General features: G+C 49.3%; 1 protein-coding gene across 1 annotated transcript; it reads left to right on the forward strand.

Annotated features, from left to right (window-relative positions):
* The first annotated feature begins 386 nt into the window (after positions 1-386).
* LOC138092214 (2-acylglycerol O-acyltransferase 2-like) lies at positions 387-9479 on the forward strand. Its single transcript, XM_068988041.1, has 6 exons — positions 387-477; positions 3729-3907; positions 6342-6546; positions 6865-7039; positions 7662-7861; positions 9325-9479. The coding sequence occupies exons 1-6, from the start codon at positions 387-389 to the stop codon at positions 9477-9479; spliced, it is 1005 nt and encodes a 334-aa protein (XP_068844142.1).
* The last annotated feature ends 1348 nt before the right edge of the window (positions 9480-10827 follow it).

Below are 10827 nucleotides of genomic sequence, written 5' to 3' on the forward strand. Positions count from 1 at the left end.
GGAGACAATTATCACAGCCAGGTAGCTGTGAAGGGGGAAAGCAGACAAGATTGTACTGTATTTGTTGCTTCACATGCCAAGTGATAGCAAGAGTCAAGCAAACAGAGAAAGAAGATCTGGCAAATAAAACATTGTTTTAAAAAGCAAATGTCCTTTCCTTCCTCCATTTTGACATGGGGCCAGGAGAGTGAGTTCAAAGATTTCTCCTAAGAAAGAGATCCTTGCCAAGCGGGGGCAGGAAGATGTTGGAGTTGGGTTGGATTGGGCACCCACCCACTTCAGAACCCATAAATGCTTAGCCAATCTCTGGCAGCAGCAAACACCAGCAGGTGTCTCAGTCCGCAGCAGAACTCAGTGACGCCTCCAGGACCCACAGAGGAGCCAGCATGGTGGAGTTCGCGCCTTTGTTTGTGCCACTGGAGCGCAGATTGCAGACCTTCGCGGTCCTGCAATGGATCTTCTCCATCTTGGTCTTGCGTAAGGCAGGCTGGGCTGGGAACAGGAGGCCATGGACACCTGCCACTTCTGGAGTGCAGGGGGCATTGATGGGAGAAAGATATAGGTCCTAAAAGGGCTGCTGAGATCAGCACCTGGGGCACATCTGGTATGAGGGACAATTTGCTCAGCTGGCCTTCCGGGTGCTTTGCCAGCAGGAGTGTGTCTGACTGGCTGCACCCACCCACTTCTCAGTCTGGAATACTGGGAGGTCAAGTAGCTAGAGGGAGGGAAGCTGAGGAAAGGGATCTGGGTCCACTGGTGCCAGGAGCAGGAGCTTGTACCTTGTCCCTTATCCTGGGGACAAAAGGAGCCCCAGGAAGGCTTTAGGTATGGGAATGACAAGGTCCAGTCTGTGTGGTATAGGTCCCAATGGCTGAAGCCAATGGATCTACTGTGTTTAGGGTATAGGGTATAAATTAATGACAGGGAGCAGTAACAATCTGTATCGGGGGTCTCCAACTTATGCCCCATGGGCCAAATCCAGCCCACTCATTATTATTATATTGGTACAGCCCATGAAAGTGAGAGTCACTCAGTCATATCTGACTCTTTGTGACCCCATAAACTGTACAGTCCATGAAATTTGGAATTCTCTAGGCTAGAATACTGGAGTAGGTAGCTGTTCCCTTCTCCAGGGGATTTTCCCAACCCAGGGTTCGAATCTATGTCTCCCTCATCTCAGGCAGACTCTTTACCATCTGAGCCACCAGGGAAGTCACCTGGGCTTCCCAGGTGGCGCTAGTGGTAAAGAACCTACCTGCCAATGCAGAAGAACTAAGAGGCACTGGTTCAATCCCTGGGTAGGGAAGATCCCCTGGAGGAGGAAATGGCAACCCACTCCAGTGTTTTTGCCTGGAAAACCCCATGGACAGAGAGGACTGGTGGGCTATAGTCCATGGAGGTCCCAAATAGTCAGACACGACTAAAGTGACTTAGCACAGCACAGCCCATGAGCCAAGAATGATTTTTACATTTTAAATCCTCAGCTCTGCATATAATATCCTCTGAGTTGCCTCTTTGGCTGCAAAGTCTGAAATATTTACAGTCTGGTGTTTAGTGTAAAGATTGCCTCCCCTGGTCAAGGGAGACTGGCAGTAGGTAGAGAGATGGTTAGGAGATGGATCCACAGGGTGGGATTTAAAGGCTGGTAGGAGAGTGATGGCCTCCAGTGGGGGAATAAGCACCATACCTATAGTGAACAGCTGGTTCATACTGGACATGGAGCAGGCCATGGACGGTGGAAGGGCCAAGAGATGACTGGAGTGCTTAACTAGGACCAGTCACAGTGGACTCAGGGCCCAGGAACAATGGGTTTCTTGTTTACTCTGTTTCCTTCTCTTAACAATTAGCATCTCATATAGGAAGGTAAGATCCTTTCAAACAGTTTGTCTTGTTCTCAGCTGCATTTCCAGCTCCTAAAAGAGTTGAAGTCAATGAATATTTGTTGAATGAGTGAATGCTGGGAGTACAACGTAGCCCAAATAGTAGCCAAATCTCATGCTACTAACTTTTTGTGTGACCTAACCAATCTACATACCCTCTCTGGGCCTCTGTAAAGTGGGCTTTTACATTTTTCCCCTTGTTGTAATAAGGTGAAAAAGGTCTTTCCCTGTCCTCAGAAATTGAAAAGATTCCCTGGTTAGGATTTTTCCTGCTGACAGTAAAGAGTGAGCCCAGGTGAGGGGGATGGTGGGGTGTAGGAAGATCTTTAGATCAAATGGAAATACCCTGCATATGGGTTTTTTTCCTAACATTTATTTTCTCAGTACAAAACTAATAATTTTACACACTGAAACAAAATGTGTATCCTAAAAGTAAAAGACTTCCTCAAATACTACCCTCCAGGGAGTCACTATTAACAACACGGTTTTACCCTCTAGAGCTGGTTTTCTGAAAATGGGAGTGGCCCACACAGACTTCAGATTTTGCCCAAGGGCAACGATCTAGCTGGGGTTTTATTGCTTTCTTCACATTGTAGTGACAAATAAATAAATAAATGAAATGAAATAAAACCTAAGTCAAAATCCTGGACATCTTGTCCCCACTGGCATCCTATAGCCTTCCTCCAGATTTGCGGGAGTCAGCTTGAGAAGGCCAGGATTTTCTGCCAGTTCACAGCTGTCCCACCAGCACCTGACTCATTGTAGGAGCTCTGTGTAAAGTGAGCATCTGTGAGCTTCAACCTACTTTGTCTGGCTTATGAATTTTACTACTATTTAAATTGAGTCAAACGTCCCCTCTTGCTGGAAACCTACCAGGAATGACAGCCCAATCTACCCTACTTTCAGACTGAACAGAAGTGGAAACTAACCTTCTTTAAGAGTTTGAATGTATGGGATTGAGTGGAGTCAATGAGTTGAAGAGGGAACATTATTCCCTGGGAATGAGGTTCCATTGGCATTAGATTAATGACAGCCCCATAGAACTCCCCAACTCTGAGGTGAAGCTGGGACTAACCTGTGGTAGGGACTGAGAATCAAAGATCAGAGGGGGATTCCTCACTGAGCCCAGCCCTGGTAATGCTGTACAGGCAGATGTGTTAGCCTCTGCCTCCCTCCTTTGGCAGGAGAGGGAAGGGCAGGCATAGGAAACGTGAGCAAAAGCTAAGAGACAAAGAGCTCAGGGAGTTGTAGGAACACTGAGCAGCTTAGTGTGGCTGGATTATGGGGATGCATATGGGCGAGTGAAGCTGGAGCAGGAAGGGCCTCAAGTCAGTCATGGGGAGCTTGAAAGCCAGGATGAGCTCCTTAGTCTGTGCCTCAAAGTTATGAAAAAGCCATCGGAGAGCTTCATTAGAGGAGGGATCTGGTGGGATATATCTATGAAAGATGGGCTGAGGGTGTACTGAAAGAGGGCTGGGCAAAGACAATGTCTCCCTTTTCTCTGTGGTCCCAAAGGCTCATTTAATCGCTTCTCCATCAGGCCTTTATTGAGCCCTTGGTAAATACAAATTACTTAACAGGACAGAGAGGGAGGTGGAAGGGATAAGACTGGAGTGAATAAGCAGCCTGGTACAGTGGGAGAAAGTTTATAGTTAAGTCTGTCTTCAAATTCAGGTTCCCAGTGTGACACTGGAAAGGCTACATTCCTTTTTCCTTGAAGGCAGGGAAGGTTGACTCCTTCCTCCTGGGATGAGGGCTGGACAGGACAGTGCTGCTAGTGCTGGACATATGGGGAGAGCTTTTTCCTTCATTCCTGTGACTACTGACAGCTCCTGCTTCCCTCCCCAGCCCTTCTCTGCGTTGTGGTCTTCATAGGCCTCCTGTTCACAAGATTCTGGTTCTTCAGTATCCTGTATGCGATCTGGTTATACTTGGACCAAAATAAGCCATGGCAGGGGGGCAGGCACAGTGAGATCCTAAGGCACTGGGTCATATGGAAGTACATGAAGGACTATTTCCCCGTCTCGGTGAGTAACGGGGTTACTGGGGAGTGGCTAAGCCTGTAGTGCCGCACGTGTCCATGGGGAAGTGTGGCCCTGTGTGCAGTGAGCAGAATACCAGGCTAGGAGGAAGGAGCTGGGCTTCCACCACTATGTAGCATGGGGAGGAGTCAGCTTCTGTCTGGCGGTGGTTTACCACCTGCAGAGATGTGGGGCCACTATGAGGACTGATGAATGAACAGGATTTGAAGGAGCTCTGTGGACTATATATGGTAGCACACATATATGTCTTATAGGTGTAAACTGCTCAGCAGACATGCTTGGGTTTTCTGGTATAAAGTCATGTCCTTAAAGAACATCTAGCCCCACACCTCTTCAAATAAAAAGATTGATACCCAGTGAGAAAGAAAGGTGTGACCAAGGCCACACAAGTCCTTTTACTGGTTTCAAAGTTTGTGTATTAACTTTGGGTAAAGAAGCTAGGTAGAGAGCCCTAAACTGGTTCTCTGGATCTATTCTGCCCCAAATTTCGGTATGCTTTATGTCCTTGGACAGAGCCTTGCTCAATCAGTTCCTCAGTTTCCCCATGTATCCGGTAAACATACTGCTTCCTTCTACTCTGAGTGCCTCTGACTGACTCTCTGACCTAAGATCACTGTGGACACCTCACCATGGGCTCAAAGTTCAGTCCTGATTGAGGAAGACATTGCTCTAAGTGAACTGAGCCTTCTACTTCCTTCCTGTATCACAAAAAGACTAAATCTTTGGGTGTAAGTCCTGGGAAGGGATGATTTACTGTCCAGATAGGGTGGGAAAGGCAGGAGAGACACAGAAAGGTGCCAGGAAGAGGCAGGTGGCCCTCCTCTGGAAACAGAAGAGAAGAAATGGATAGAGTGTGACCTGTGGAGCTGGGCAGGATAGGTTCTAATACCAGATCTGCAACATACCAGATCTTGGGTGAGCTAGTCTCATTGAACCTTGATTTCTTCACATGTAAAGCAGAAATTATGCCACATTCATTATTGGGTTGTGAGGATTTCATGAAATATCAGATCATCCTAGGGCCTCCAAGAATAGCATGTGGCTCTCTTTGCAACCAAAACTCTTGTCAGTTGAATGTCTGCCAGGAAAATGGTACTGAGGGGCTCTGTGACTGTCTATCCACATCCCTCATGCTCTTCACCCAAACAGGTAACCCCAGGGGAGGTTTTCTCAAAGTCACTATTAAGACAGATGGGACACTGGACTTGATTTGCAGAAATTTCATGTGTACAGCATTCAGGAGTCTTGCCCACTGCAGGCCTGCAGAGGGCAGGCAGTACCTATGAGTGGGCGCAGAGGGCAGGATGATATGCCCAGTAACTTGCCTGTCTTGGGCTAGGAGCCTGCAGAGATAGCTCGGTGGCCTCACGTTCTGGACTCCAGCACCTCCCAGGAGATCCTCCAACTCTTCTACACACTTTCACTGTGCAGGCTCTGCAGGAATCATGGGCTAGCCCATAAGTGGGAGTCTGTGCTCTACTGGAGCTCTCCCACATTGACAAGCCTCTGCACTCCCTGCCAAATGCTTGTGGATTCCTGAACTTTAAACAGTTCCTGCTGTGATTTTTATAAACTAGAGTTTAGTGGTGGAATTTCAAGCAAAATGAGGAAATGGTTTCTGGGTCTTGGAGCTTTCTAAACACAAGTGATAGGCTTCCTCAAGAATTAACGGTAGAGAATCAGGCAGTGTTTCCCCCAGGACAAGGTGCCTCCACCTCATCCTGAAGATCAGTCCAGGAGCTGGGTTTCTATGTGAGGATTTCATTATCCTGGAGCAGCAGTGTCTACACAGGCCAAGGCCTAAGCAGGGGTGCAGTGCTGTGAGCAGGCTGTGACCTGGTGTCAGGAAGTGCTGCAGACTTGGCAGGACACCTCCCTGACCCCTCCCCACCCAGACCTTCGGGCATCACTAGGGACTTCGTGCCCCTTTTCCCACCCCCACTTCCTAGCACACTGAGGTCTCTTAGACTGAGTCACAGGAACTCAGGGGTCAGCCCTGTTCCAGGGCAGAACTCCAGCTGCCCCAGGCTTTGGAGAGATGCTCACTCCCTCCTGCAATGGCTCCTTCATTCTGGGTGGACTCTGTCTGGGATAAGGTTTCCCTTCACGTAGGACAGGGACTTGTGTCCCTGTCACCCTCCCAGGAGTCCTTGGGCAGGGGGCCTTCCTTCCCTGGTGGGTCCATTCATGGGTCCATTCTCTTCCTTTCATTCCACAGTCTCCAAGAGCGTCTCCTCTGCTCCAGGTCTGCAGTGGGGACAAGGATCCTCAGATAGGCCGTCTCTAATCTCAGCACATTCACGTGGGGTGTGATAGAACTTGGGCACAGTCAAGAACTTGGGTCAGCCCAGAAAGTCAGCAGGTGGACCAGCGAGGGCACGAGGTACAGCCCCAATTCACCAGGTTTCTGTCCCCACAGCTAGTCAAGACTGCTGAGTTGGACCCCTCCCGAAACTACCTCGCTGGCTTCCACCCTCATGGAGTCCTGTCGGTCGGAGTTTTTACCAACCTGTGCTCAGGGAGCACGGGCTTCTTCTCAGTTTTCCCTGGCATCCAGCCACATGTGACAACGATAAACATATTTTTCTGGATCCCATTCTTCAGGGATTACATCATGCAAGGGGGTAAGCCTTCCCAGAACTGGAAAGCCCAGGAAAATGAGGGCTGCAGGCATGGAGGAGGGATTTCAGGGAGGGCTTCTAAGAATTCTGTAATTCCTCCAAGAACATGTGTAGTAGAGAAGGAGGCTAGACCCAAGGAAGCACTTCCCACAGCTCTGTTCCCAGCAATGAGCTTGGTGAGGGGTTGGGAAGAAGGGAATGACTCAATCCCAGTCCTCAGGGAACTCCCAGCTGTAGGGGGAGGGTGAGTAGGGACCTACCGCATCCCCCCTATGGCCCCTGTCCCCTTCACCCCATAGCTAACCACATGACTCTCCCCAGGGGTGGTCCCAGCAGACAAAGAGAGTGTTGCTTACATTCTGAGCAGGAAAGGAAGCGGCAACCTAGTGGTCATCACTGTTGGGGGCATCAAGGAGGCACTGAAGACAAGGCCTGGAGCCAACAAGCTGGTGCTGCGGAACCGCAAGGGCTTTGTCAGGCTCGCCCTGATGCACGGGTATTGGGAAGAGGGCTCTGGGTTCAGCTGGAGATTGGCAAGTATCATGTTTTGGTGGGAAGACAGCAGAGATCAAGACAGGTCCTATTTTAGCAAAAGATGTTCAGTCCATTCATAGAGAGGATAACTTAGCAAGATATTTACTGTCTCATGTCCAAATACCCAGAGAAGATTCTAGAAGGGAGACGAGTTGATCAAAAGGACTAGGTATGATGGGTCATACTGCCCAAAGTTGGCATTATATCTGAGACCTAGGGGATCTGAGAGAGTGGAGTTTGGGGCACAGCTTAGAGCAGTTATCCAACCTTGAAGCACCTCTGAAGAACACAAGCTAGCTGGGGCAGAAGAGATTTTCCCAGAAACTTTGCAGATGTTTGGGAGGACTCTACAACATTCTGATCTCCTTGTCATGGTGCAACTGGGAAGTGGTGATCCTAAGAGGAGCTGGGACCTACCCACTATCTCAAAGCAAAGCTGTAGCACAACTGCGAGTCACCCAAGGCCACCTACTTCCAGCCCAGGGCTTTGTTCTCTGCTGTAATTTTTGTCACAAGCTTCCTGCTAGGTGACCAGTTTGAATCTTCTTGCTCCTCCACATGCCCTCTCTCCTGTCTCCTTCCAGAGCAGATCTAGTGCCGATCTTCTCCTTTGGGGAAAATGACTTATTTGTCCACCCTAAGAAATCTTTTGGCTTTTGGTGGAAATGGTTCATTGATCAACTGTACAAGAAGATAGGTGTTGCCCTCCCGCTTTTCTATGGCCGTGGAGTCTTCCAGTACAGTTTTGGTTTTATGCCCTACCGCCGACCCATCACCACTGTGGGTGAGCCTAGACCTGGGCTGGGATAGGGAGGTGGGGGGAAGGCTACAAGGCAAGAAGCCTGGGCTCTGCACTGCAAGAGGACATGGACTTGGGTTGGACACATCCTTGACCAAGTGGAGCTCATGTTCTAGAGGGTGAAATAGAGACAGAGGCAAATAACCCTGATAAAAGGCAGTCTGGGACAAGAACTGTAACTGAGGTACAAAGAACCATAGCCACTACAGATTACCAAGCACCCACTGTGGGGCAAGCAATGCAATGCAATGGCTCCTTACAGTTCACTTTTCCGGTCGACCTTGGAGGTAGACTCTCACCCCTATTTTATTGATGGCAAACTGAGACTCAGAGAAGGCAAATCACTACAAACAGATCCTCATGCCCTTGAGTAACAACACTGAGGCTTGAATCAGGATCTACCTGACTTTTATGATGCCAGAGAAGGAGGGTTTAATTCTGACCAGACAATCCCACAAGACTTTTGGAGGAAGTGAATACAAGGGAAGAGCATTCCAGGTCTGTTAGAATTGTGTATAAAGTAGCAAGCAGCAGGCTATAAAGGAGAGCCTGAGGGATTTTCCTGTAAATAATGGGCATGGGCTTTAGTGCATGGACTTAGCACCATCTTTTCTGCTATATGATCATCTCATTTGCTTTTGTCTTGAATTCCAACTAGGTTCCAATGGCAAAGCTTCTAGAGAGAGGTCTGTTCATCTCCACTCACCCAATTATTTCTTAGTTGAGTACAGACTTGGCCAAGTCTCTACACCATGACTTTTCCTGGGTTGTCTGGCAATATTTTCATGAATATAATTCACAACTGATGTCTGTAGAACCATTCCCAAGAGAAGAAGACAGAACAGCTGCTTTCTAAGCCAGGCAGAACAAGAGGAAAGAGGTTGATAGGTCTTCCCATGTCCTCCTTAGAATGGGGGGCACTGCAGACCAGCATGGAGGGAAAGGAGGAAGAGGCACTTGGGCTGTGAGCCACTTCCTCCCAAACATACAGACACTTCCACTCATGGCATCTAAGACTCCTAGATCCATGTGTCCATGAGGCTAAGAGAACCTCCTCAGGGCTTACAATCTGTCACTGATTCTTCCTGGCTATGTGATCTTGCAATAAGTTACTTAACCTCCCTGAGCCTCAATACCTTACCTGTTAAAATGGACTAATAGCAGGTTCAATCCCCATAGGATTGTTCAGAAGATTTTAGGAGATAATACAAGTAAAGCACCTAGGACATTGTCTGGCAGGTGGCAACACCAGCAGGAGGTGTTTTTATTATTTCAGAATCTTAGAGTTGTCCTAATATCTAGATTAGATCACCCAAAATACAGTTGAAAGGGAAATAATACAGGCACTTTCCAGTAGGTGTGACCACTGGCATGGAGTCCTGGCCCATGGGATCCAGAGACCCCAGTGGTTCCTACTCTGGGCCACCACTCACCTCTGTGTCTTGCAGTGGGGAAGCCCATCGAGGTGCAGAAGACACCACATCCCTCCCAGGAGGAGGTGGACAGGCTGCACCAGCGCTACATGAACGAGCTGGAAAACCTCTTCGAAGCCCACAAGCTCAAGTACAACGTCCCAAAAGACCAACACTTGGAGTTCTACTGAGTACCTTCCCAGAGGAGGGGCTGCCCCAAAGGGCAGGGCTGGCATTAGGGAGAGAGGTGCTGTGACCCCAGAAGGTTTCCTGGAAGTGTCTGTTGAACACATCTCCAGAGCCTTCACTGACTCCTGCAGCTCCACCCCATGCCAGGCTCCAGGTCACACTTGGCTCCATGGCAGAGGAAGCCAGACTCTGGCATCAGAGATTTGCTCTCCTGCACTGACTCCTCTGTAATGGGCCCTCTCCTTGGTTCTGCCCACCTGTGAAGTGGGAGAGATACTAGGAGAGGATGATGTCTGTGTCTCTGTCCTCTGTGGTCCTGTCACTCAATGAGCAGGACAAAGAGCAGCTCCAGTGAGCAGGTTTCCCTTCCTCTGCCTTGAGTGACAGCACAGAAGCAGCCCCCAGCTGCAGCCCTTTCTCCTACAAGCTCCGTCATCCTGAGTCCTGCCTGGCCCATCTCCTGCCTCCCTGAGCTGGAGAGGAGGGTGAGGTCACAACCTCCTGGCTGATCCTGGCACCTCTGAGTTTCTGAGTCCTCTGAGCCCCATATGGCAGCCAGAGGGGCCTGGAGGTGGGGAAGACCTGAGCTCTGTCACTGGCTAAATGACTGTACACCAACCTCTTCAACCTCCCTCTGAGTCTCAGTTTTCCCAAGAACTAAAATGACTTCTGACCTCGGCTCTAATCACACATAGGCTAAAACCTGCTTATGGTAACTCCTACTCTATCCTTTGTAATTCAGCCCTGACCTCGGGCTCCATATATGTCAATTCATCACATGAAAGACTCGATTTTACTTTTTTCTCATCCTCCCTACCTAACTGAAAACACTGGTCAAAGACTCCCATTTAATCCCAGCCTGCCCTGCCCTGTGTCCTCTTCCCAGACAGTGGCTCAGATAGGCCAGAGAAAGTCATGTTACCTCTTCCTCTCTGATCAGTCAGCTCCAAATTACCACCTCTGGCCTGTTCTGTGGGAGAGAAGGGGGAGGCTATGTACAGACACAGGGCAGACCAGGCAAAGGATGAAGGCCCTCAGGGATTGGCAGAACTGGAGTCTCCTCTTAAAATCAGGCTGCCCTTTGATATGGAAGAAGTTCTCAGACAAGACATCATCACCCACAGGGGGCAAAGGATCTGCTGGAGCCCAGCCTGGTGATACTGCTTGATGGTGACAACAAATAGGACGGATGTGAGCCAGCACAGCTCTGCCAGCCACTACATGGCCTGGCCCAGCCTCACCCTCTCAGGAGGACTGGGCTTCACTAGAGATCAGAGGAGGCAGAAGTGGAGCACGTGAACTGCTGAGGGAGCAAAGGCAGAGAGGAGGGAGAGGGCAGAGCACACATGG

The sequence above is a fragment of the Capricornis sumatraensis genome, chromosome 16, assembly GCF_032405125.1.
Source record: "Capricornis sumatraensis isolate serow.1 chromosome 16, serow.2, whole genome shotgun sequence".
NCBI classification, from domain to species: Eukaryota; Metazoa; Chordata; class Mammalia; order Artiodactyla; family Bovidae; genus Capricornis; species Capricornis sumatraensis.

Excerpts from the sequence above, each read along its gene's own strand:
- LOC138092214 (XM_068988041.1), top strand. The coding sequence starts at position 387 with ATGGTGGAGTTCGCGCCTTTGTTTGTGCCACTGGAGCGCAGATTGCAG. Across the intron at positions 7,040-7,661 it reads AGGCTCGCCCTGATGCACGG|AGCAGATCTAGTGCCGATCT; the intron begins GTATTGGGAAGA and ends GTCTCCTTCCAG. Across the intron at positions 7,862-9,324 it reads CCGACCCATCACCACTGTGG|TGGGGAAGCCCATCGAGGTG; the intron begins GTGAGCCTAGAC and ends TGTGTCTTGCAG.